Source organism: Canis aureus, chromosome 26 (genome assembly GCF_053574225.1).
Source record: "Canis aureus isolate CA01 chromosome 26, VMU_Caureus_v.1.0, whole genome shotgun sequence".
In the NCBI taxonomy this organism is placed as follows: Eukaryota; Metazoa; Chordata; class Mammalia; order Carnivora; family Canidae; genus Canis; species Canis aureus.
The window spans coordinates 10,532,057-10,557,924 of record NC_135636.1 but is presented as its reverse complement, the minus strand read 5'-3'; the positions used below and the strand labels follow the sequence as shown (position 1 = coordinate 10,557,924).

At 41.5% G+C, this 25,868-nt stretch overlaps 2 protein-coding genes and 1 non-coding gene across 11 annotated transcripts in view; 1 reads left to right on the top strand and 2 right to left on the bottom strand.

Annotated features, from left to right (window-relative positions):
• Positions 1–22,056, bottom strand: part of SNX5 (sorting nexin 5) — a 25,761-nt gene extending 3,705 nt beyond the window's left edge. The window contains exons 1-13 of one of the 8 annotated variants that reach the window (XM_077872084.1): positions 21,907–21,954; positions 21,585–21,667; positions 17,663–17,814; positions 10,460–10,564; positions 8,918–9,028; positions 7,789–7,910; positions 6,510–6,633; positions 4,579–4,674; positions 3,334–3,439; positions 3,173–3,248; positions 2,220–2,259; positions 1,995–2,081; positions 137–296 (exon numbers count right to left, since the gene is read on the bottom strand). In XM_077872084.1, the coding sequence (XP_077728210.1) occupies positions 137–296; positions 1,995–2,081; positions 2,220–2,259; positions 3,173–3,248; positions 3,334–3,439; positions 4,579–4,674; positions 6,510–6,633; positions 7,789–7,910; positions 8,918–9,028; positions 10,460–10,564; positions 17,663–17,794 (1,159 nt within the window). In that variant the 5' untranslated portion in view covers positions 17,795–17,814; positions 21,585–21,667; positions 21,907–21,954. Of the gene's footprint in view, positions 1–136; positions 297–1,994; positions 2,082–2,219; positions 2,260–3,172; positions 3,249–3,333; positions 3,440–4,578; positions 4,675–6,509; positions 6,634–7,788; positions 7,911–8,917; positions 9,029–10,459; positions 10,565–17,662; positions 17,815–21,584; positions 21,802–21,906 lie in introns of those variants that run through there. The other 7 variants (XM_077872086.1, XM_077872087.1, XM_077872083.1 and 4 more) reach the window with 7 other exon arrangements.
• On the bottom strand, positions 15,398–15,635 carry LOC144298963 (small nucleolar RNA SNORD17). The gene has a single exon (XR_013365794.1). It is a non-coding gene; the product is annotated as a small nucleolar RNA SNORD17 (small nucleolar RNA).
• The window catches only part of MGME1 (mitochondrial genome maintenance exonuclease 1), an 18,714-nt gene continuing 14,702 nt past the window's right edge, over positions 21,857–25,868 (top strand). Inside the window, exons 1-2 of one of the 2 annotated variants that reach the window (XM_077872092.1) lie at positions 21,857–22,332; positions 23,183–23,759. In XM_077872092.1, coding sequence (XP_077728218.1) covers positions 23,249–23,759 — 511 coding nt within the window. In that variant the 5' untranslated portion in view covers positions 21,857–22,332; positions 23,183–23,248. The remainder of the gene's footprint in view (positions 22,333–23,182; positions 23,760–25,868) is intronic. The other variant, XM_077872093.1, reaches the window with a different exon arrangement.

Below are 25,868 nucleotides of genomic sequence, written 5' to 3'. Positions count from 1 at the left end.
CAGAAAAGGAAACTGGACAGCTAGGGGATTCGAATAAAGAATGTATGGGTGTTCTCTGCACTACCTGCGCAACTCTTCTCTGTAAGCTTAAAATTATTAACTAAAAAGCAAAAAGTAAAGAATAGCCCTGTTCAACCTTCTTTCGCAGATTCAGAAAGCTGTTCAAATTTCTGGCAGCATTCCTGCTGATGTGACTCAGCCAACTTGACATCTTTGCTTTTCAACCGGGCCTTATCCAAGGCTTTATTTGAGTTCTCATAGTCTGTGAGGGCTTTGGTGCGTCTATATAAGAGATCCTGAGAAGAAAATTAACAGATATGACACGGTAGTTAAACTTATCCTGGAAAACCGTCAGAGAACAAAACAGGAAGACTAAATATCTAAACTACTCTATTAAAAAGCAAACGATGAAACAAGGCCCAAGTACCACAGAGTCAATGCACTGCCTGAAATGTCAGAAGGCAACAATCTAGTTCACTTCTATTTCCCCCTTCCATTATGAGATTTTTTTTTTTAAATGTCAAGATTAGCCTGGGAACAGCAATCCTTACCACACTGTTGAGAGCTTTTTGGAATTCTTTATATGGACCAAAACAAAGACAAAACAAAACCCCAACAACTGAAATCTCTAAGGACTAAGTCATTTCCATGATTCAATCATGGAAAGCAATTTCAGAAAATTAATCACCTTATACCGAAAGCAAAGCTGGCCATGTCAAATGATGCTGCTAGAATGCAACTGGGCAGTGAGGCAGAAAAAAACATTCTACTAACCCCAACAGCCACAAGCCCATGTTTGAAATCTGTCAGAGGATTTCATCTGAAATAAAGACTATTTGCAGTCTTCAACAAAGTACAAGTTACCTCCGTATTTAAAGTAAATATGGGAGTTTGACATACAAGTTACGTGTTTCTGTGTACACTCAAAAAACTTGTGCATCATCAGCTCTCAATTCCATTACAGTACAAAATAAGAAATATAGTCTAAAGCACATTTAAAAAAATACCCAAATAGAAGACTAAGGAAATAGACCAAAACGACAAATTAATTAAAAATGAAAACTATGAGGAAAATAATGAATTTCTACTTCCTAATGACACCTCTAACTTTATGTGGCCTGATTATATACATTTCATAGGAAAGTAATTTAAAGATTCCTGTTCAGGGCAGTGTTATCCCCTGCAAATGCAGGTTTCATCCCCCAAAGGTCATCCTGCTTACCACTTCGTCTTGTTTTTGGTAAATAATGGTTAGACCCAAAAACTGCAATTCAATAAAAACACACAAACCCTATCTTTTTTTTTCCCTCAGAAATAGTCCTTTAGGAACGTATTCCATTACACCCGTATACAGTAAAGTCTAATTCCCCAAATAAGTATCTGTCCACTTAGCACCACCCCCTACTGATGATACAAACTAGAGAAACAATGCCACAAAAATGTATGTTACTATAGAAAGCTTTCAGTCTGAAAATGGAACCACAGGCTATGAAATGGAGATTCTCATGCACATGCCCTCCAAAGAATGGAACCTAAACTCTAAAGGACTTGTTTACAAATGTCCAATTTATAGGCGACCCAGAAGAGAGACTTATCTCCTGATTGACCAGATCACTCACTCACTTCTTGGTACAAACATCCTCAAGCCAATGATTGTACTCATCAGATTCTGGCTGGATGTCCCTCTCTTCACATTCCTAAACACAAGCCCAGGCCAAACCCTTAAACGCACGTGCCCATAGCTGATAGCATGTGTTTCGGGCACTGCAATTCCTTTGCTATTCCAGAATCAACTCAATTTCTGGTCAAACTGGTCTCAGTTTACCTCTTTATTCATTTATTCAATCAGAGTTTGTTATACAAACAATCCTGATAAATTCCTATCTTCTTTCATTTTTGACAAAAAGAATTCCTCTGTAACATGAGACCTCTTCTGGGTCACAGCAAGGTGGCCCTGCCATTACTCCAGCAAGTTATAACGACTCCTGCCTTACCTTAGCAGCCTCTATGTTGAGCATATAGTATCGGAGAAGCTCTGTCAGCTTTAAGTCTTCATCTGAGGAGACTCGACTTTCTACTTTCTATTTAAAAAGTAAAGGAAAAATAAATAAATAAATAAATAAATAAATAAATAAATAAATAGAAGTAGTAAAGGTCACCATCATCTAAGCAGAAATCTACAGATTAAATATTATGAAGACCAATATAAAAATGCTTACCCTAAGTTTTTCAAATAGCTCAGCAACCTTCAATAGGTACCTGAAAATATACACGTGATTTTGGTTTAAGGTCTTAAAATAATGTATGAAATAGGACCTTACAGGACCATAAGACATGAATGAGTGAATGTAGGAGTCCTAGCCTTTGGTGCTTTAGAATTAAATTATCAAAGCAATACTTCATCATCAATTGGCCCAACCTAGTAGAGATGATGGTAACAGAAAAGAGCACATTTACGTAAAGTGCTACACCTGCGGCTATCAGCCTCTCTTGGTAGCTAGCCCCTCATTCACCTTGCCATGCAGTGTCCCAAAATGGTCTTTAACCAATGTCAGCTATGTTAACCAAGGACAGATTCTAGTGAGCTGTCAGAGCTGTCACTGTGGGTGTCTCAAAGACCTAAACATGCTATTTAAATGAAAATAAAAATTTTTAAAAAGCTGCTTTAATTTGGGTTTTGATGGGACTTCCACCTTCAAATCAGAAATACTACCACCACCTGTTATACCAAGTCCTAGGTGTTAGGTAGAATGCAGCTTCACACCAGAAATGCCCAGGATGGAGAAACTATGAAAAATTCATATAAAAAAGACCAAAAGCAGATGGGGTCATTGCATTATCCTTAAGACCATGGCATTACCAAATGAAGCACCATTTGACAGAGAATATATAAGGCAAGCCTCATAGACAACTCCAGAATTAAATCAATAAAATAAAGGCTTTGACAACAGCTATCCTGTTTGGTACAGAAGTGCCCCCTGATTACCCTACAAACACCTTTAATGTTTCTATGTTCAGAGGGTGTGCAAGATTTGAGTGCTGGAGACTATTATCTAGTCTTGATGAGCTGATACTCAAAAGTAGAAGTGAAACTATACAGTCATTCCTCAGTATACCACCCAGGAATTTTCAATTAAGGGAGAAAGGAAATGCTTTTCCATCAAAAACCTACTTTTTGATGACTGTTGGCTCTTCTAAAGCCAGGCTATGCAGGCAGGCTGCAGTGTGGATATAGTCATCTGCAACATCTGCAGAAACAAGGACAGCCCTTTTTATATGAACAGAGCTAGCACATTAGCAAAGCTAAGTGGCTGGTGGGTGAATGGTATTTACTTTTATGAGATCGAGTCATTTTGTCAGCTTTTGCACATGAATCCTTGATCCTATTATAATAGTTAATGAGGAAATTCTTCTCTTGCTCAAAGAAGTCATCTACCTCCTAAAAGAGGAAAAAAGAAATTTAAGAAGCCAAACTTTTAAAAATATGAATGTATTTTGTATTAGAAGGAACATTAAAGAAATAAATAAGTTCATGCATAAGAACTTGAACCTCTATGGACCAGGGAAACCCAAGCTGACGAGACAGCATTTCATATCCAAGATTAGGAGAACTCAAGTGCTGTCAGGAAACGTCAACAGAGAAAACCATTTTCAAGAACCATTCAACAGTGTCCCAGAAAACTCTGGTATTCTCTGACATCCAGCAATCCTGGCAGATAAGTGATTCTGCCTGGTAGGCTGCAACCTAACGGTGGATACCCACATATGTGCATATGGGTGGGGGGTATACTTGGTGGGTGCCAGTCAGGGACGGATATACAGGTGGGTACAGGACAGCCCCATACACCTTAAGAAAGCACCAAGGAGAAATTACCCTCCAGTTTCCAAATTTCTGACAATGGCCTCTACTCAGGAGCACCTGTATTCTGGGCTCCTTGCTCAAGCCCTCAGCAAGTGGCAAAATCAGACACAAAATGGTAACTCAGTTAAAAAGTGGCTGGGGGCTGAGAAGTGAGGAATTTTCACCTATGAGGGTAATGAAACACTTGTATAGTAATTTAGTCTTTTAAAACAACTCTGTCCAACAGAAATAGGTAAGCCACATGTGCTATTTAGAAATTTTCTAATAGCCACATGAAAAAGTGAAACTACTTTTAGTATCTTTACATTCTTTTCTTCCTTAACATTTTACACATAAATAAAACTAAAAATCTGGTGTGGCTTGGACTACCAAAATGGACATTGTAGTTCTGAAGAATGGTATGAAATATTAATCTTGTAGCTTTTCTTATTAAAAAATAATTGAATAACCACTCTATTCACAGAAAAGGAGAAAACAAAGAATTAAGTGTGAGAATGTTATCCCCTTCTCTTAAAAAAAAAAAAAAAAACAACACAGGGTATTTTAAGCATGTAAGTGAAAATTCAAGGAATAGATAATAACTAAAATTTGGAAAAATTATTTTTATTTCTGTGAAGTTTTAATACCATATTTCACAAACATCTCTTGTGAAGAAATAAAAAAGTCACGTATTCACATGAAGTCAAAAGTTTCCTATAACAGCTAAAAGCCCTTACCTTAACTCCAGAAAAAAGGACCTCATCCGCACTTTTCACCACACTTTTGAAAAAGCCACCAAACATCTCTTTGGTATTTTTCCGCCTAACACTTAGCTGAAAAAAAGACATAATAATAATACTAAAAAAAATCCCCAAAGAACAGTTTATGGTACGCATGTTTCTCTAAATACTTTAAGCCCGAAGTACCTTCCAAGTGATACTGTCTACTAGCATAGGCACACACATGAGATACCTTTAATTTAGCCACCAGGTCTAAAATACAAATAAACAAGAATGCCTGGGTGGCTCAGTCAGTTAAGCATCTGCCTTAGCTCAGGTCATGATCCTGGTATACTGGGATCGAGCCCCACATCTTTGCTCTCTGCTCAGTGGGGAGTCTACTACTCTCTCTGCTCCTTCTTCCCCCCATGCTCATGCCAACTCACTCTAATAAACAAAATTTAAAAACAAAACAACACAGAAAAAACACCCCACACTACAACAAAACAAAACAAAACCACAAATCAACAGCAAAACCTAAGCACAGTCTTAATTCTAAAAGCACGATCTAAAGGTATTTTGGAAAAATAGTTGGCACCAAGTCTCAGTGGCTTTTTAAAAAAAATCTTTTAAAGTAGGCTCTACACCCAACATGGTGCTTGAACTCAGATGCCAAGATCAAGAGTTGCGTGCTCTTCCAACTGAGCCAGCCAGGCGTGTCTTAGTGGTCTTTAAAACCTTGGCTGAATTATTGTACTGTCCTATGCTGTTCACTGAACTTCATGGGTTAGAAGATACTGAGGAAATTTTTTTTTTAAGTAAGAGCTTGCCTTGGGACGTCTGGGGGGCTCAGCAGTTAAGCGTTTGCCTTCAGCTCAGGGCATGATCCTGGAGTCCCAGGATGGAGTCCCACATCGGGCTCCCTGCTTGGAGACTGCTTCTCCCTCTGCCTAGGTCTCTGCCTGTGTCTCTCATGAATAAATAAAATTAAAAATATATATATAAATAAGAGCTTGCCTCAAACATAATCTTAAAAACACAAAATAAAAAAAAAAAAAAAATAAGGCAAAACCCCTCCCAACAAACAGGTAACCAGGAAGAAAACAAATGTGACCTGAAATTCCTCTTAATCCCAAAACTGGGTTGCTTGGGTGGCTTAGTCGGTTGGGGATCTGATTTCAGCTCAGGTCATGATCTCAGGGTCCCGACACTGCACACCCACCTCAGGCTCCCTGCTCAATGGGGATTCTGTATTCCCTCTGTCCCTCTTCTCGCTCTTTCCCCCTCTCAATAGTCTTTAAAAACAAACAAAAATCCCAAAATCAACAGAGAGCAAAAAAACTGGTCCTTAGAAAGGAAAACAAGTAAAAATCTTTAAGCAGCATTTTATAAAAAGGTCTTAAAATGTATCTATGGGGGAGATGGAAACAGTATCTAAAAAAGGATTCCATTTGCCATTAAAAAATTCAGTTATTTTAAAAGTCAATTTTCCAGAAAATGTATCAGGTCATCAAGTATGTATTTTTATTTATTTTAAAACAATCTCTAAAAAAATAAAAAAATAAAAATAATAAAACTTTATTATTAGCACCCAATGTGGGGCTCAAACTCAGGACCCCAAGATCAAGAGTTGCATGTTCTTCCAACTGAGCTGAGCCAGCAAGGGACCCCCTCAAGCATATTTTTAAAAAATAGTCATGGAGGGGGTGGTTACCTGGGTGGCCCAGTTGGTTAAGCATCCACATCCAGCTCTTGATTTCAGCACAGGTCATGATCTCAGGGTTGTGGGATCGAACCCAGCATCATGATCTGTGCTAGGAGGGGAGTCTGCTTGGAATTCTCTCCTCCTCCCTATGCCCCACCACCACCCTCCATAAGGGAAAAAAGGAAAAAACTACAGTCATATACATTTTCACTGGATCATGAAAATGGGAACAAAAATGCCTTACATCCTGATCATATTCCAGGAACACATGGAAGTTGCGATCTTTACTGAGAACAGGGTGAGAAGAGAGCCGCTGCAGAAAGACTTCATGGGAAGATACAGTCTTCTTAAAGACCGCAAGATACTCACTGGAAAAGAAGCACACAAGGCCATCAGCTGGCACCACTTGACTAAATGACCAGTACTGGTCCAGGTTATCACCACCGTTCTGCTCATGCCACTAAGCAAAACACCTGAACCAGACCAAAACATTTTGGTATAACCTTTTGTCTAATTAGTAACAAGGCATCTGCCATTTGGGAGCCTATGGAATAAATCAAAAATAGGGAAAAAGTAGTATTATAATTGGAGTTCAGAGAGCAAGTCTAAAAGCCCAAGCCTACATGCAATTATTACTAGTATTTAGCAGCCACAGAACATTGGTTTCTGTAGAACAATGAAAATCCCTTTGTCCTGCAGTCACATACACAGCAGTGAAGTCTATTAAGGCTTGTAATTAACAGACATTATTAAAGTGACTTTATCTCAATCTAGGCATTGAAAATCACTCAACTTCTCAATGGTAGGACTTCAGTCTGTTGCATTCAGTACCTTATCCTCAGAACAGGCCAATCAGGTACTACAGCATTTTACAGGATGACTTAGTACCTGGAGGCATGTGAACACTGGCTCTACACAATATGGAAGTGGGGCGCAGCACAGAGGACAACTGCTGCGATGGATACCACGCTGATGGTATAGAGGGGAGGGAGTACAAGGAGTACAAGGCAAATTTCCTAAGCAACTTTAATGCAAATCCCAACTGGGATACATTTTTGTTTGAAATAATTATAACCCAATTAAAATATGCTTCCTAGGGACCTGGACTTCTTTCAAACCATCACTATGATTATTATTCAGAATGCTTCTTTGTGACAGCATCATTGCAATCTAGTTTCAGCTATACTCCTGGTAACCAAACTTCACAGAATAAGCCTTTGTACATTAGCAGCAGCCTGAAGAGTTCTTTATCTATAAAGACACAAAGGCTTACTTCTTCACTATGACAGACCAGCATTCCATAACAAGTATGGTCCACGTGGGGGAAAACAATCAGTCTATGCAGTATAAGTAGCCACCGGGGAATTAACATCTGAAGTAAAACTGCAAAATACAGTTCTACAAGAAAGCACTAGGCAACTATTAACTTCCATACTTTAAGAAAACTGCCAGGCTTTCCTGATTTCTGTACACATCACTACTTGTTCTCAAAAGATACAGCCTCATCAAGAAGATCCACTTACGCTTCCAGCTCTTGCTTCATCTTAGCAAATTCTTCTTTGGTCATAGATCCTTCACCCTCTCCCAACTTCTGCATCTTTTCTCGAGGGCCATCGAAGTCAGGCTTTGTAGGAGCAGGTGGGATCTGTAGGAGAGGCAGGTTAACTCGCGAGCATTCCCGCCCCAGCAACCATCTTCCAGTCAGTGCCAGTGTATAAAGAGGCAGCCGCCAGCCCAGTGGGACTAACAAGTCAACCTCTGTTTTTCTCTTAACTTTATCCCTTTTGGCCATTTAAAAGAAGTCTCCTCCACACAACTGGGCACTCAGATTATAATCATTTGTTCAGGTCACCCATTATGGATGATTTTAAGGGGATAACCGTGTTTTCAGCCTGGTCAATGTCAGTTACATATATACATATATGTTTTATATATTATATATTAAAATATCATATATTAAATATTAAAATATATTAAATACCAATAATTAAAATTATTAAAATATATTAAATTACATAATTATATATTAAAATTATATATTAATACACATGCTTTATATATTATATATTAAAATATATAATATATAAAACAATCAGTGCTAAAATGAAATCGAAGCACCATTAAAATTTGTCTTTGCACACGAAGGTAATTTTTAATTCCAGAGGATAATCAAAAGATTCCAATTTTAAGTGAACACAGTATTCTCAAACACAATCTTTAATACTACTCTTTTGTACTTTTGTCAGCACGACTGCTTCCTTTACTCCTTGAGCAGACTACAACACTTTTAATAAATCTATTGTACACCATCACCACTACTATTGTTTCCATAGAAATCAATTCTACTTGACGCCTGAGGTAAAGTACCAGAAAATATCAAACCCAAAGGTAGAGAAGATTCAAACTATGAAACCATTTAGCCTCTTATATTGTTCAGGTTGTAAGACTATGTGCTTCACCTCACAGCTATAACCCAATTCTTATGTGTTTCAGCCTTTACCAATAGCACATGCTCTAGCTGGTAGATGAAATCAGACAGTTTTCACAATCTATCATAAAAAATGTTTTGGTAAAAGTCTGTTTAAACAAAATGAATAATAAGGTAGAAGAAACTGGCTTCAGTACTTATTTGATTTTCCAACATACACTTACAATAAGCCCAGCATAGTCTGCAGTTTCAATAAGAGTGTCATGTAGCCACACAAAGTCTTCATGTTGCCTTGTAACAGAAAACTCTGGGCTCTGAAACGTGGGCAGCGTGGTCTGTAAAGAATAGAGTTAAGAAGTTAACTGGTAACCACCACTTTTTGATAAAGTGGGTTGGGTTTCCCCGGGCTCCCCCATGGGAACACTCTGCATAACAAAACATTTCAGTGAGACCCAGTAAAGAACAAAGCAACACATGATCTTCCCACTAAAAGTCATCACAAAAGAATCAACTTGTTCTTTTAAAGAATTCTTTTCACAAAACTCTACCTCTAAGTCAACTCAGGCAGATACAATCACGTAGCTAATCAAGCCACCAAGGCATTAAGAGAGGATCTTACAGATAGCAGGTCCATATGCTGGATATGGCACGTAAGCCAAAAGCTTTGTATAGCATCAAACTGCCTAATTCAAATTGTGCCTCAGCCATTTATTTTACTTAAACCTGAGGATAATGCAGTATCATCACAAGGTTATTATAAAGAGAAAATTAATCTTTTTTAAAGATTTTATTCTTAGGAGACATCGAGCGAGCGGCAGAGACACAGGCAGAGGGCAAAGCAGGCTCCCTGTGGGGAGCCGAATACCAGAATCAATCCCAGGACCCCCAGATCATGATCTGAGCAGAGGCTTAACCACTGAATCACCCAGGTGGGTGCCCTATAAAGAGAAAATTAAATCCATGCAAACCTTTTTAACAATGTCTGGCATAAGACAAAGATTCAATACATTTAAATTACATTTACTCTCCACATTTTTCAGATTGGCATATTGCCTTCCTCAAAAATGTCAATTTGTGTATGGGATACTTCGGTGGCTCAGTGGGGGAGTCTGCTGGAGATTCTGTCCCCCTGCTAGTGCTCTCTTTACCTGAAATAAATAAAATCTCTAATAAACTTTGGAGGGACGTCTGGGTGGCTCAGCGTCAGGTTAAAGTGTCTGCCTTTGGCTCAGGGCGTAGTTCCAGAGTCATGGGATCAAGTCCTGAATCGGGCTCTGCTTTTCCCTCTGCCTAGGTCTCTGCCTCTCTCTTTCTGGGTCTCTCATGAATAAATAAATAAAATCTTAAAAAAAAAAAAAACTTTGGAGGGGGCAAAGGCCAGTAACTTACTAAATATGGGAAAAAGCAAGCACTTCTCACTCATGCAAATAAAAACAAAGGTGGAAGATTTCAGCTGTGCAGGTAGGTGGCTCTACACATCACTATGCCTAGTTTGTTTCCTCATGGAGAAGAGTATATATAAGCCACACAAACATCAGCAATACTCACAGCCCTAAGGCTTCACACAGTAGAACATGCTGAAGCAAGAGCTTATCTGATGCTCACTACAAGCCAAGATGAAGATGAGGGGTGTTCTCACTCAGCAGTAGTGCCATACTGCAAACAAGCAGCAACCATTTCATTCAAGACATCTCTTCTTGCCCACTGTGAATCATAAAGATGCAATGCAGCATTGCTTTAATTATTTAAGTCATTCTGTCACTTACCTTGGTGTGCACTGTAAATTTGACCTTATCTCTCTCACTGAGTGCATCAGGTATGTCAATCTGAAGTGAGGGATCAACATTCAGGTCCACAGATACAGATCTCAGCTGAAATACATTTTTTGGCTATTAGTCTCAATTTTACTGTAGTGTTAAACCACATGATTCTATGTCTATGTGAAAAATACATTTAACCAAACAAATACTTCAACTAAGGTGGCTTAGAGCCAGAATGAAATCTTAAACTTCTCACATATATGCCCCAACTACAAAAAATATTCAAGAAGCATTACCAGAGAGGACACCACTGAAAGAAGTTAGAGAAGACAGAACAGTCATGTGGTATGGGATTCTGGAGAAGAGAAGAAAAACTAGCTCAAGAAAACCAATTTATATTCAGGAATTGTTTCAAAGAGAGGAAACTAGACACAAGGTGTGGATTATAAAAACAAAGGCCTCAAAATTAGAGAATCCCATTGTGGTGACACAGGAGGACAAGTGTGAACACTGCCCTGAAAGCAAAAGCAACTGATTTTGTGATTTGGTCATTCAGAGGAAAAGAATACCCAGTTTCTTTTTGCCAGTTTAAGTATTTTGAAAGAACTAGACTGTTTGGGGGGGAAGGAATGTTAAAATGATTTTCCTACTAAGTTTAAAATATGATAAATTTCCTAATTCTTTTTTTTTTTAATTTTATTTATTTATGATAGTCACACAGAGAGAGAGAGAGGCAGAGACATAGGCAGAGGGAGAAGCAGGCTCCATGCACTGGGAGCCCGACGTGGGATTTGATCCCGGGTCTCCAGGATCGCGCCCTGGGCCAAAGGCAGGCGCCAAACCGCTGCGCCACCCAGGGATCCCCAATTTCCTAATTCTTAAAGCATATAAGCTGATGGTCACTCTGAAGATCTGACACACAGCATGACAGTATGCAGAACAAGCAGCTCATCTCCCTCTCACCCAACTAGTAAGTAAGTGTCACAACTTTACATTACTGAACCTAGAGAATGCCAAGTGAAGACTGGCATTAATAGGATTACAGAACAGGAAATATGAAAGTATTTCCCTTTGGACTCTTTGCTTCAAACTTAGAAGCTCAACACCAAGGTTTAACTTCTGAAACTAGAGTATCTGGTTCAATCAGGTCTATAAACATATTCATATACAAAAAAATGGATTACTGCTCTATCTTGGAAGTAGTCAGTACTCTCCTTTTCCTGAGAGCACTGCAACTCAACTTTAAATTGCAAAAACCACTCAGCCCTAGAACAATAACTCTCCTCTAATAAGCCTCAAAGAATAAAGGATAAGTAATTCTTATTCAAAGAAAGACTTCAGGTATTAATAGGACCACAGCATACTTAACAGTCCCTGACATCTGAACCTCAATACACCTTCTAAATGGATTCTTGATGACTCCCATGAAATATTTGCTTGTTTGGCTTAATTTTCACATGTCCGTTTATGAAACCTCTGCAGAGATAAAGCCTCAAGGTCAGGGATACTTAATTTTACCACATCTGTGACTCTAGCACTGACATATTTCTGATAAAAGCTTCCTTCCTTCTGTTCATTTCCTACTAGGCAAATACGTGTTGGAAAGAAAACACCTCAAAATACTCACAATTTTTTTTAAAAAGTACACACAAAATTTGATTGCAGAGAATACTGACCATCCCACCTATCTTATGTTTGTACTCTGTAGACCAGAAAATAAAGTAGGCCAGATGTAAAAGAGGCAAGAGACACTGCTGGAAAGACAGGGTAGCCCGTGGGACCGGTCAAAGGTGCATTTAAACAACTGCTGTTGGGATGCCTGGGTGGCTCAGCGGTTGAGCATCTGCCTTTGGCCCAGGGCGTGATCCTGGAGTCCTGGGATCGAGTCCCATGTCGGGCTCCCTCCATGGAGCCTGCTTCTCCCTCTGCCCGTGTCTCCGCCTCTCTCTCTCTCTCTCTGTCTCTTATGAATAAATAAAATTTAAATAAAGAAAAAAAAAACTGCTGTTTCCTAAGATTCATGAAGAATCCCAAAGAAGTCACAAATCCTGGTTTCTAGCCAGCTCTCAATTTCTGAACACACTGACGATCCCATTTTAGCTCACCACAAGTAAAGCCTACAAACTCCACACGAGCTTTTTGAGTTAGGATTGACGAGAACCCAAGAGGAATGTAATCTAGGAAATGGGGTTCAATTAAGCACCACAGTCAAAGCTGCAATGGACTTTTCCAACTGCTTTTTGTTCCACTCAAATTATTCTGGTTTCCTCTCTTCCCATACTCTCAACCAGAGAGGTAAAATCCCAGACTATTTATTACTACCTTCCTTTCTTGTCAGCATACAGGTATCATTTTTTTGCAGTGAAGACAAACAGTGAAAACTACCAGAGGTTTCAAGGCTTTCCACCATAGCAGGATATCAAGCATCCAAGCTTCACCAGCCAAGTAATCATTTTTGCCAGGACACATCACCCTAGAAAGAGATTCAAACAAAAACCCAACCACCTGATATGATAGTCTTAGCCAAACACACATACAAAACAAAAAACACCAAACAACAACAACAAAAACCAAAACACACCCAGACAATACATTAAGTCTGCATTTGAGCCTTAAAGAACTGTTGTCTGAAAAAAAGATTCTAGCATAATTCTAAGCATTGAGGCCATCACCAACTCAAGAGTCCTCCCCCCCCCCATTAAATGAACTTTCTTGTATTGAGGAAGCATAGAACTCTCCAGATAATAAAGCAGATACATCATCAAGGAGTAAAAAGTTCTGAAATGTTCAAAGCTCCTAAGTCAGCATTGTATCCTAACTCCAGAAGCACAAGTATGATTAAAAGGTCAGCATTCCTTCTTCTGCATAGTCAACAAAACACTCCACAGCCCCATGCCACAGTACTTGCTAAATAAACCACCAAGATGGAGGGTATAAGGAGATGGCATCTCTCCATAAACTTTCCCCCATTCATCCACCTCCACCCCCTATTCTAAATAAGTATTCAGAGTACTGCTTAGCAATGCAGGCCAACACTGTCAGTCTTTGACTTGAGCCACAGATGTCAAAATACCTAGAATGGCTGTTTTAAATCAGCAAGGAAACAGACTTCAGAACTATCTGACCTAGGCATTATTTTTTGTTTCCCAGTTCCCTTAGGTACCTGAGAATGGAATTTAAAATGTATCTACTCTCAAACAATGTAGTTTTAAAACTTTCTTTTGAAAAAAAAAAGAAAACAAAACTTTCTTTTGTAGGTTTCTACTGCATCACATATCCAAAGTTACAGACAGGAGTTTCCGCCCCCAAAGTACTTCCCTACCAGAATCTTTTTTTTTTAAACCAGATTAATTCTTACAGTTAGGATTACAATAATCTTTATGAGAAGGGTAAACAAGCACTGTTCCATTTAGAATGCAAATTTTAGCTGTTTTTTTAAAAATCGGAATGCCTAGTAAAAGAACCTAGAAAGGAAAAAAACTGATTCAGAATCCCTGTGCATTCCCTCACCTGCTCCTCACCTTTAGAACTGGGGTGATGAGCCTGACACTGCTACAGAACAATTCTGCAGAGTCCTGAGATGCTAAGGACTACTTTTGGTCCAAATCTTACTTATGATTCACCCTGGTACAAAATACCACCATCTATCTGCAAAGCTCCTTCCTCAAATGGTTTAATGGCTTACAGATGGCAAAGGGTACCTATGTGACTGGACAACACAGAAAGCTAGATTCTGAAATTCAGAACCCATAGGGCGAATAGGAGAAAATACTTACAGAAGTTATAACAAAGGTTAGGGTGACTACAGATTCCAGTATACATTAGCGCCATACAACCAAAACGACAAGACAACACAATGGGAAGAAATTATCTCCCAGTAACTGTTCTGCTAGAATGGGGGCTAGCTGAAAGCCATTTATTACATGAAACTCTGTTGGGGGCAGGGGATGGGCTAAATAAATGATGAGTATTAAGGGAAGGCACTGGAAGGCACTTGTGAGGAGCACTGGGTGTTATTCTAATCGATGAATCACTAGATTCTACTCCTGAAACCAAAGTTACACTTTATGTTAACTAACTACAATTTAAAAAAAACTTGAAAATAAAAATAAATAAAACCAGTTTAGCACACAGGAAGAAGTTGAATATGCTAGCATATGTGACATAATGTATCTTCTCAAACTGTTTATTTCTCTTAAGGATTTTGCTTTATCCTCAATAAAATGGTCTAGGAACTAAGACCTGTATCAGGGAGAGGGTCAATATGACCCATCACTCATGAATGATCTTTTAGCAGCATGGAGCCAATAGAGGCAAGAAGCCTGCCTTGTAAACTAGATTTTAATTTTAATCACGAGAACCAAGAAACAGGCTATTTCAGCTAGAAAAGTATGCATACCTTGACTAACCCAATACTCAGTAGTGAGGAAATAAACCAAAAAATACTCAGCTGCAGACTTATTCTAGATTTGCATTAGTTCCAAAAACAAGACTCACATGATCATACTTATAGACGCTTTGCTACCGTTTCAATTCATTCATAAGAAGTACTGTATTAGAAATTCTATTACCATACCCTCCTTGAAACCCCTCTTTAAGATTCAAGTATTACTACTCCCAAGTGTTTGTTACGGTTTTCTTCCATCCTGAAGGGTAACTAAAACCTGTGTTCAGTTCCAGCTTTTTATCATAGCACTGGTGCATGAAAAACAATTCAACCAACTGTAAGCAATGTATAAGCACTGCTTTTACAGATACTTGTCTTCATCTCCTGTCTCCCTCCCCCACCAAGTGGATCTCCCCTTCCTGGAATTCAGGGCTGCCAATATTAGTCCTCAAAAATAAAGGAATCGAAGACTTCTGGAAAATTTCAGTCTATAAACACAGGTAAGAAGTACGGAAGTTAGTCAAATGCTTTCAAAAGTATATAAAGGGCTGCAGCAAGTGATCAGATTTCCACCACTCATCTTGGTGAGATGGGACCCAGAGGGACCCCATCCCTACTGACACCAACCATTCTAACCAGTAGTCTACCAACACACAAGCTGTCCACGGTAGAACACCGCAAACTGCAGGGCATTTGGAGGCTACGTAGCCCCGAGTTCCTAGAACAGGAACCAAGGCTTGGAAGAAGGTCAGTACAGTGCACTCAGCGAATGGATAAACTGAATCATCACTTCACAAAGCTGCAACCCTATGAACAAGTCAAATTCCAACAAGGAATCAGAGATTAAATTGAAATACTGGCGTAAATACATTCATTTCAAGAAACCCACCTATGTGCCAGATACCTGAATTATTTTTCAAATTAGTTCACAAAGCAAATGGGTTGAACTGTATGATCTGTAATGATCTTCTAGCAGAGTCTACTCAGAAGGCAATACACAAATGCTGCAGAGGAGGAGGTAGCACCAACAAATCCATTCAAAGCTCAAGTCCTCTGCCTCCCCACCAAGGCTGGGTCCAGCAGTTCCCAGGTCTATCAAGTCTAGGGCCCTCTGAAACAAACCTGACATTTTATACATTAGTCCTGTTGATGAGGATGTTTAGAAACATTCATTACCCAATCCTCAAGATCTTACTTTATGATCAACCCAAGATGAAATGGACATAGGTTTAAAAATAAATTTACTTTCGCCACCACTGAAGATGGTTCAACAGGGGCAGAGCTGAGTTAAGCTTGTGTCATCTAAATTTGAGATACAAATGCTAGCATACAAAGAGAAGGCAAAGGCAGCCTGTTTCATGGTTGGATTTCTGCTTTGAGTCAGAGGTAAAGCACATTTCCCAGATCATTCAGATGTAAAGTTTACAATACCTTATTTACCAGCTCCGTGTTTCCATCCGCATAACGTTCAAGCTTTGTAGTGCTCTCCACGATAGGTCAAGCAAAAGCCTTGGAAACTGGGGACATCTGCATTTGTACTCTTCACGATTTACAGACTAGAATGAAAACTTACAGGCCTGCCCCCCTTCCCCCAAACAAGCAAATCATAAACTCTTCAGGCAGAAAATGCACACCACAGGTTAACATAAGCACCTATCTTGAGAAAATTACCCTCTCTCTCCAGACCACAAGCAGTACCTTAAGAGGTTACACCAAATTTGTGAAAGGAAAAGCAGGAGGGATCAAGCCAAACACCCAATTTCTTGGGACACTTGGGTGAATCAGCAGTTGTGTCTGCCTTTGGCTCAGGGCATGATCCTGTAGTCCCGGGATCGAGTCCCACATTGGGCTCCCGGTATGGAGCCTGCTTCTCCCCTCTGCCTATGTCTCTGCCTCTCTCTCCGTCTCTCATGAATAAATAAATACAGTCTTTAAAAAAAAATTCTTTTTTTTTCTCTAAAGATTGTATTTATTTATTCATGAGACAAAGAGACAGAGAGAGACAGAGAGAGAGAGGCACATCCTGGTGGGTCTCCAGGATCACACTCTGGGCTGAAGGCGGCGCTAAACGGCTGAGCCGCCCAAACCACTGGCTGCCCAAAAGACCCAATTTCTAAAGGGAAGGAAGTTCAGTCCTTTCTCTGTTCCTTAACTACAACTTACACAAACCCAACCCCCCCCCATGTATTTATGATTTGCATTTGGGGTATGAAACTGCAGACGAATTCCACATCCCTCTCTTAGGGGGAAGATCTCTTAAGAGTAATTATTGGCCAATCATAAATAGGTGTTAAGAGATGAAGAAGCAGCATTTTAGAAAGCTAGATCATGCAGAGAAATTTCAATTTATACTTGTGAGGGGCAGCCCCGGTAGCGCAGCAGTTTAGCGACGCCTGCAGCCCAGGGTGTGATCCCGGACACCCTGGATTGAGTCCCATGTCGGGCTCTCTGCATGCAGCCTGCTTCTCCCTCTGCCTGTGTCTCTGCCTCTCTCTCTCTGTCTCTATGAATAAATAAATAAAATCTTTTTTAAAAAAAATTTATACTTGTGAGAAGTTTGCCACGTTCACAGGAGACAAGATGTCCTACAGCGGTCTTCTTACGGTTTCAAAGACTGAAGGCAGAATTTTATAAAGCTCTAAAATACTTTTCTCAAAAAAAACTGGGTTCATTACAAGTTAGGTTGCTTCCTTAAATACTACCTAACTGCATGAGCCTTTCACCATAGCCATTTGAAGCATGGAGTGCTAACCACCTACAGAACTACTCTTGTCTAATTTCCTCAAGCATTCAAGCCCCGAAAAAGCAAAGATTTTACCCACAGCACACTTCTCTGTGAGCTTGCATCCGGGTCCACAATGCTCTGAGAGCAAGTGCTGTGTCAGAGCCTTTGCAGTCTCAGGTTTCCAAAATGGTATTGAACTCCACCATGGTAAACACACAGCTGACCTCATAACCTTCAATTGTCCAGAACCTGCTAAGAAAACCATATTTTACCATCTTTTGGTAAATATGGTTCCTCAAAACTGAGGAGAAAACTAATTCCAGACACGGTCAACAATGCTTGTTTCATACAGCATATTATTTCCTTAGGATTTATCAATCCTAAATCTGACAAAATTTGAAATGGATTAGCCTCTGGAACATGACCTAACCCACACACACCATATCATCTTAGGGAGAAAAATTAACAAGTGATTCTCAATCAAGGGACACTTGACAATGCACAATTTTACTCACTACTGGAGGGAAGGGAGCAATCACCTAGTAGAGGCCAGCAATACTGCTGAACACACTGCAATGCACAGGACAGTTCAGAACAAAAAATTATCAAGCCCCAAATGTCCACGGTTATTTAAGTTGAGAAACGCTGCTTTACGCTAAAGCTCTATATTAGATGTTTAGGTCTCACCAAATGAGAATTTAATCTCAAAATCTAGATAATTCTCCCTTGACCATTTCTTTTCATAGCCAAAAAAATTTGAGCAGATTATGACCTGCTAAACTAGAATTCACAAATAAGGATAAGACATGATGTACAAGTTACTGATCCAGAACTAAGGTCTGGGAGGCTCTGATTAAGTCCTACTTCTGGAGCATAGAAAATTAAGGGAAAAATGATGTCAACCATTTACGTATTAACTTCAAGTCCACAAAAATTAGTAAATGTGGACTTGCTATATATCGTTCAAAGTTCAAGACTGTTCCTTTTTGTAACACAAATTCTAAGTCACTCTTCACCAAAGCTGAGAGTAGGGTCTCTACAACTTCCACACCAGTTAAACACACACACACACACACACACACACACACACACACACACGGCACCTGGGAGGCACAGTCAGTTACACGTCTGACTCTTGGTTTTAGCTCAGGTCATCATCACAGGGTCCTGGGATCAAGCCCCACACTGGGCACCACACTCAGGGTGGAGTCGGCCTGAGATTCTTATCCCTCCTTCCCTTCCCCGTCTAAGATAAATAAAACTTTTAAATAAGTAAAAAAAAATAAAAATAAAAAAACAACTACCTGCAAGCTAGAGCAGCACCATAAACATTAATGACTGGCTGAGGAGACACCATCCACCCAAAGTCCACAAAACCAACTAGTGAAAAGGTCAAGCTATAATAGCGGTAGTGGGGAGGGGGTATCACCATGCACAGCTTTTCTTAGGTGTTAAAACTTAACCACTCCAGCAGCAATTTAAGATTAAAAAAAAAAGAAAGTGGAGAAGCAATCAGGACCTACATTCAATTTACCATAGGTCTGCTAGACTAGCAGGAAAGAGATTCATCACCTTAGAAAGATATACAATGAATCTGTTAGTAGAAACTCAAACATGCTGCCCACCTATTTTAAGGACTTCGGGGGGGAAAAAGGCGGCCCAGGTTAACTATTTCTGCAGAAACAACTTTCTGCATAATCTTCAATTGTATTCCCCTACCCACAAAAAACTCCAGATAAATACAATCTTTCCTATCAGTAGAGGAGTTAAAAAAACAAAATCAATCCTGTATCTTTTCTCCCAAACTGCTTTCTGGGAAAAGAGATATATCCTTACACCCTCAACTAATGGATATAACTAAACGGAAACGTCAGGCTACCAGATACAAACCAATATGCCTTTTAGTTTTGCTAAACAAGCAGAAAAGAGTACTTACTACTCAAGCATTCAAAATACTTGATTATGTTCCCTACTTTATTAGTGGATCTAAGCTCCATGAACCCCCATCCTCATGTAAATCCCTAAGTAATTAGGGGGGAAAGTTTATATGGAAGACATTTTTTTGTAAAAATATAAAATAATTCAGTTGATTAACAAAGCTATATTATGGAAATAGTTTGCCGAAGATTTGACTTCCTGTTATTTCACATTTGTCCCAAACTCCCTTTTGCTGAAGAGTGAAAACCACCTAGACTTGATCCACAGCAGAGCTACTAGCATCAGACACAAGAAAGCAAAATGAAGCCTAAGAGTTAGAGTAATATTTTATTAGGCTTCATTATTTCCCGATTTCTGTAACTTAAAAAAATAATCCTTTCCTGTATCCACTAAAACAGAAGGAAATAGCCTTTACAATCCTTCAATTCTGTTGGGAGCATCACAGTGGTAGGAAAGTTATTTTAAAAGCCAGCTACAGGGGGATCCCTGGGGGGCTCAGCGGTTTAGCGCCTGCTTTGGCCCGGGGCGCGATCCTGGGGTCCCGGGATCGAGTCCCGCGTTGGGCTCCCGGCATGGAGCCTGCTTCTCCCTCCGCCTGTGTCTCTGCCTCTCTCTATCATAAATAAATAAAAATAAATATAAAAAAAAAAAGAAAGCCAGCTACAATATACTGTGGTAACAAACAGGTCAGTTGAAGGAGTTAAGTCCTTTCAAATAGCTGTATGAAACAGATTCCGGATCAAGAGGAGAGGTTACCAGGTGGGGAAAAAAATACTGCTGTCAAAAATCCCTGAATTTTTTTTTTTTTAAGATTTTATTTATTTATTCATGAGAGAGAGAGAGAGAGAGAGAAGCAGAGACACAGGCAGAGGGAGAAGCAGGCTCCGTGCAGGGAGCCTGACGTGGGACTCGATCCCAGGTCTCCAGGATCAGGCCCTGGACCCAAGGCGGCGCTAATCCGCTGAGCCACCAGGGCTGCCCCAATCCCGGAATTTCTATAGAGAAAACTACAGAACGCTACAAAGAATCATGATCTCGAGTTTCCACTTCTAGTTTGGTCAAAAACAAAAAGCAGAAAACACTACTTCCTTCAACTTGGGGTGTTTAGATCTCCTTCGCACATAAGGCTGCATCTCCAGAACGCAGCACGGATACTCTTGCTGGAAGAATCCAGCTGGCTGTTACCCGCGGCACCCACTACACGTGCGGCGGATCAAAGGTTGCTTTTAACCTCCAAGTAGATGTAACTAAAATGCCTTCCAGATTACTCGCATTTGAGAACGCTCTGTATTCTTAAGATTTTTTTCATTTTCTGTCAGAAACACTTTCCTGGTGATGATTTTGCACTAACGTGGCTCGTACCCACCTCTATCAACTGTGAAACTATCAAATGTAAATGACCAGTGAAAGTAGAGACCTCTCCTAATCGTTAAGCGGCTACAGTAACCTAAACTTACTGCATTAGTTACCTTTCAGACCTCAAGATTTAAGGGGCGTGCGGGCAGCTTACATAAGCAGTTTTTAGAAGGAAAAAAAAAAATAGTTCAAATATCCGAGCACCTACTAAGAAATGGCAGAATTCCCGCAGTGACGCATCTGGTGCTTATAAAGTTCTAAAGATGTTAACATGCTTCAGATTTGACTTGATGTAATTTCCCCAGTATTTGGGCCAAAAAGAGCTTGGGGGGGGGGGGGGCCAGCTCGAAGGCAACAGAACCAAAAGCTGCCATTTACTGCACGTCAAGCGGGTTTCAGATTCCCCGTCCAGTCTTTACAAAGCCGGAGGAGTTTTCACAACTTTCTCCGTGAGAGCACGTCCTCGAGCCCCCGAGAGGAGCTCCGGGGACTCGCCGCGCGCCCTCCTCAACCGGATCCCCGGCCGGTCCTGCGACGCCGGTTCTCGCCTCGGGTCTGCGGCCCTCGAAGAGAAGGGAGCAAAGGGCGCGCGGGGTCCGGGGAACGGCCCTCGTGGGGACCCAGGGCCGCACGAGCAGCCCCCGAGCGACGGGGGAAGGAAGGCGAGGCTCCAGGAGGTCGGCAGGGCCTCCCGTCCTGGAGCATGAGGGCGAGGAGGGCCTCACCTTGCTGCGATCCTCCTCTTGTTGCTGCAGCAACTCGGGAACCGCGGCCATGGCGACGCGGGCCTCGAGCGGGGGCAGCCTGGCTGTGCGAGGAAAGAAGAGGCTGGGCCGCCGCCGCCTCCGGAGAGCCTCACGGGGGCGGCCGCGGCCCCGCCTCCGCCAGCCTCCCTGCCGATGGCAGCAGGAGGCCTCCGGACTCCGCCACCATCCCAGCAGCCCCGGGAAAGGCCCGCAGCGCGCGCCACGTGCTCCCCCAGAGCGGCCTCCCCTCCCCGCAGCCGTCCATCTTGGAGCCGGGCAAAAAAAGCTATGCGTGGCCTACCCTCGCTCCGGGCCACGCGGAAACCGCCGTCCGCAGGGCCGCGAGAAGGACTCGGAGCAAGGAGCACTCCAGCAGCACGGCGCCTCTCAAGAAAGCCCGCGCTCTCGTGCGGGGCAATTTATCACTCAGCCAGAGTCCAAGATGGCGACGGGCTGTGACGTAAAGAAGATCTCGTGAGAGAGTGAGGGCGCGATTTGGAGGAGCCCGCGCGAACGCTCGAGGGGAGGGACTCCCCAAGGATCGCGGGAGCGTCTCCAGTGGTGAGGAAGAGGCCGGCAGTGGGGCGTGAGCGCCGCAGCGCATGCCGGGATCGCCGCCCCTTAGGCGGGGCCTAACTCGAGCTCGGAGCGCGGGACCGAGGAAAGTACGGGTCCCGGGAGGGTTGCCGGCGCTCTGGAAGTCGCGTGAAGTGTGGTGGCTCTTGAGGTACCTCCCCGGGCCGTGAGCGGTCTCTTCCCTAAGCCTGACCTCCACACGAGGGGCCCGGCCGTCCTGTCCCGCCCCCCGCGCTTCCGCACGCAGGGCGGAGCGGGAGGCCCCTCCCGGGGATCGCGACGGGGGGCCCCTCTGACCACCCCCCCCCTCCTTCCTGGGCGGCCCTTCTGAAGCTCCGTTTCCGCGACTGTAGCGCGGTGACGGCGCGGCCCTCGGCGAGCCCCCTGCCTAGGCGGACTGAACACCGGGGACGTCTGGCCCCGAGCGGTGCTAGTTCACGTTCAGCAAGTGCTGGTTCCTCCGGCTCTTTTTTTCTTTTTTTTAACTTATTTATGATAGTCACAGAGAGAGAGAGAGAGGCAGAGACACAGGCAGAGGGAGAAGCAGGCTCCATGCACCGGGAGCCCGACGTGGGACTCGATCCCGGGTCTCCAGGATCGCGCCCTGAGCCAAAGGCAGGCGCCAAACCGCTGTGCCACCCAGGGATCCCCTAAAGATTTATTTCTTTATTTATGATAGACAGAGAGAGAGAGAGAGAGAGGCAGAGACATAGGCAGAGGGAGAAGCAGGCTCCATGCACCGGGAGCCCGACGTGGGACTCGATCCCGGGTCTCCAGGATCGCGCCCTGGGCCAAAGGCAGGGGCTAAACTGCCGCGCCACCCAGGGATCCCTCTCCGGGCTCTTAAAGAGAGTTTTGCTTTGGAAATAGCTTTGTCCAAACATGTCGAAAAATGTTAATGGAATGCAGCTGAAGGCACCTTATCGTACTGATGCGGCTACATTTTCGCCGTTCACATATCTAATACACCTGGTATCTAATAACATTTTTCTCTTTCATAGGAGTGCAAAAATAAAACGCCTTCGATATTGCAAGTAGATTAGAGGGAAGTGAGAAAGCTTCTAAAGATGAAGGCGTTTCCGACCATCTGCAGGCAGCTCAGAAGCTCAAGGAGGTTTTCTCTAGAACCAACCGCCCATGTGGATTTCTCCACTTCTTCTTGCGCATGTAGCCGAAAGAAAAAGGTGAGCCCTTATAAAGAAGTGGACCAAGGAAAGTACTCCGATTTAGTACAGTCTGTCTTGTCGTCCAGAGGCCTTGCTCAGACTCCAGAATCCTTGTTTGAGGAAGATAATTTACTGTATGGCCCTGTGAGTAAGTGTAAGCCCCCAAAGCAAGATGAGAAAGCAAGAGTTCCAGGAAACTGGTGTCCTCTCTTCAACCCAGAGAGAATAAAGCTAAATGCAACAAGTACTCCTACAATTCCTTTGAAAATCCCTCTGCAAAGAAATATGATACCAAGTGTGACCAAGATCCTTCAGCAGACCATGACTTCGGAACAGATTTTCTACTTGGAGAGGTGGAAAAAGCGGATGATTCTGGAACTGGGAGAAGATGGCTTTGAAGAGTATTCCTCAAGTAATTTTCTCAGTCCTGGTTCTATATAGTTACTGTGTTTTCTAGAATATAGAGCACCAGTGTCAAAAGAGTAAGGGTGTTTTTTGACCTGAACTAGTGAGGCGCTACTTTCAAGTGATAATTAGCATTAAATAGCACTCTGTGCATATAACTAAAACCTCATGAGAGCCCTATAGGTATACTATTCTCATTTCACAGATGAAACCGAAGCACGGCGAGCAAGTAATTTGACCAAATGATGTAGAAAATCCTTTTATAAACTGCAAACTTAAGTATTAGAGCTGATTGTTTTCTTTAAGGAAAAGAATCAATCACCTGATAATGGAATTCTACTTGTTTGCCAGGCATTCTAGTCAGAAGGTAGTAAATACCCCTTGCTCTACTTGTCCTCATTGACATGTAAATTTAAACACTAGCGATAAACACGTGATTTGAGATAATCTGATGCTCTCGATTAGTAACCATAAACTTCAGCTTTCAACTCCTAATTTACTAACTTGTTAGGCAAGGAGAATAGCTTCCTTTAAACAGGTTCCATTCAAAAACAAGGTGAAAGACCATTGGTACAAGTGAATTAGCTGGTCCCACTCAGGATTATATGGTTGTCTTTTGTTAAAGCTAGGTTTTACATTGATCAATCCGTAGCCCCATGCTTCTCGGAGTGCAGTATGTATACCCCTAGTGGTTTGTACAGAGCACTTTTAATTTTAAGAGAAATGCACTTATTTTGTACCATCTTAGAAAAAACTGTGGGTAATACAGTAAATGTGTGGTCACGTGTTTTAAGTATTTATGTAGACAGCACCTGGATATGGCAAAAAATGGTCAAGGTCCGAACATTCCTCAGCTGTGAGGAGGGAGGAATCTATGCAGGAGCTAACTGCCTTTAGGTATTAAGTAGCAACCATTAAGCTTTCTAAACAACATAAAATGAAATCTTTTAATGGCATCTCACATTTTTTATTTGTACCTCTAGGACTTAGAATTGACATTGGTTCCTCATGGGAAGTTGTTTTTGAATTTCCTTAAAGCTGGATTATCAGAACTTGTGGAATCCTGAGATCACTGAGAAGAAAAGTAAAGGCAGACATCTACTTAGGACTTTGGGAACCTAGGACTTGTATGTAGCCCGTGGCACAAAGCAGAAAAGTACTCTGGAGGCCCCCTTGATATAGAGAAAGAGTTTCTTTTAGTAAGGTGAAGGTGCTCCACTATCCCAAGCAGAGAGAAAACTGATTGTTTTCCATATAATCAACTTTGTTGATCTCAATGATTTCTTTGATGTGTTTCTCAGTTAACTCAAGATCAATTTTAAGAAACGGGCAGAATCACTTTTTCCCCCCTGTAAGAGGCAGTCATAGGAAGATTAGTATCATGCTCTTCCCCAAACGATAAAAAAGGGAAAAAAAGAAAAACCATGCCACAATCCACTAAATTGATGAATAGGTCAGGAGAGACAGGTTTTAAAATACTGTATTGATAAATTCCTGTCCTCCTGCTCTCCCCAAAGGCTAGATAGAGCATAGAGATGTGCCCAGAGCTGGCATTCTCGAAACATTTAGTCAGTATCACAAGCATCAGCTTACCTTCTGAAGATTGAAAAGAATAAGAAAGTCTGACTTTGATTTTATAAAGTGTTGATCATAGTGGAAAGGGCTTGGGTTTATTTTTTGTTTTTTACTGCAGTAACTTTTTAATCTTGAAATCTCCATCATGCCAGTTTATCAGAATCTTGGAGATTAATGGAATATTTTTTTATGCACTTTATAATGCTGGGACTGGAAAACATTTCACTTTCATTCCTTTTATTGAATGAGTATTCTGACTTGATGCTATCTGCAATAAATCTTGTGCATTTTAAATTTTACTTTGATAAATTCAGTTATATTTAATGTTCTGAGCCTTACAATCTCGCAGATCCTATAATCTAGATTCTAATGTTTGTTGCCTCTTATATGTGAAGGACCCAGCCAAGGGTTAAGCCTGCAGTGGAGAATGAATTGTTTTTTACTTGGCATTAGATAAAGCAGTTTGTTTTCTTCCTGTTTTGACTATGTTTGTGTTCTGCTTCATTAAGCTAGTTTATAGATGAATACTGTACTTTTACTT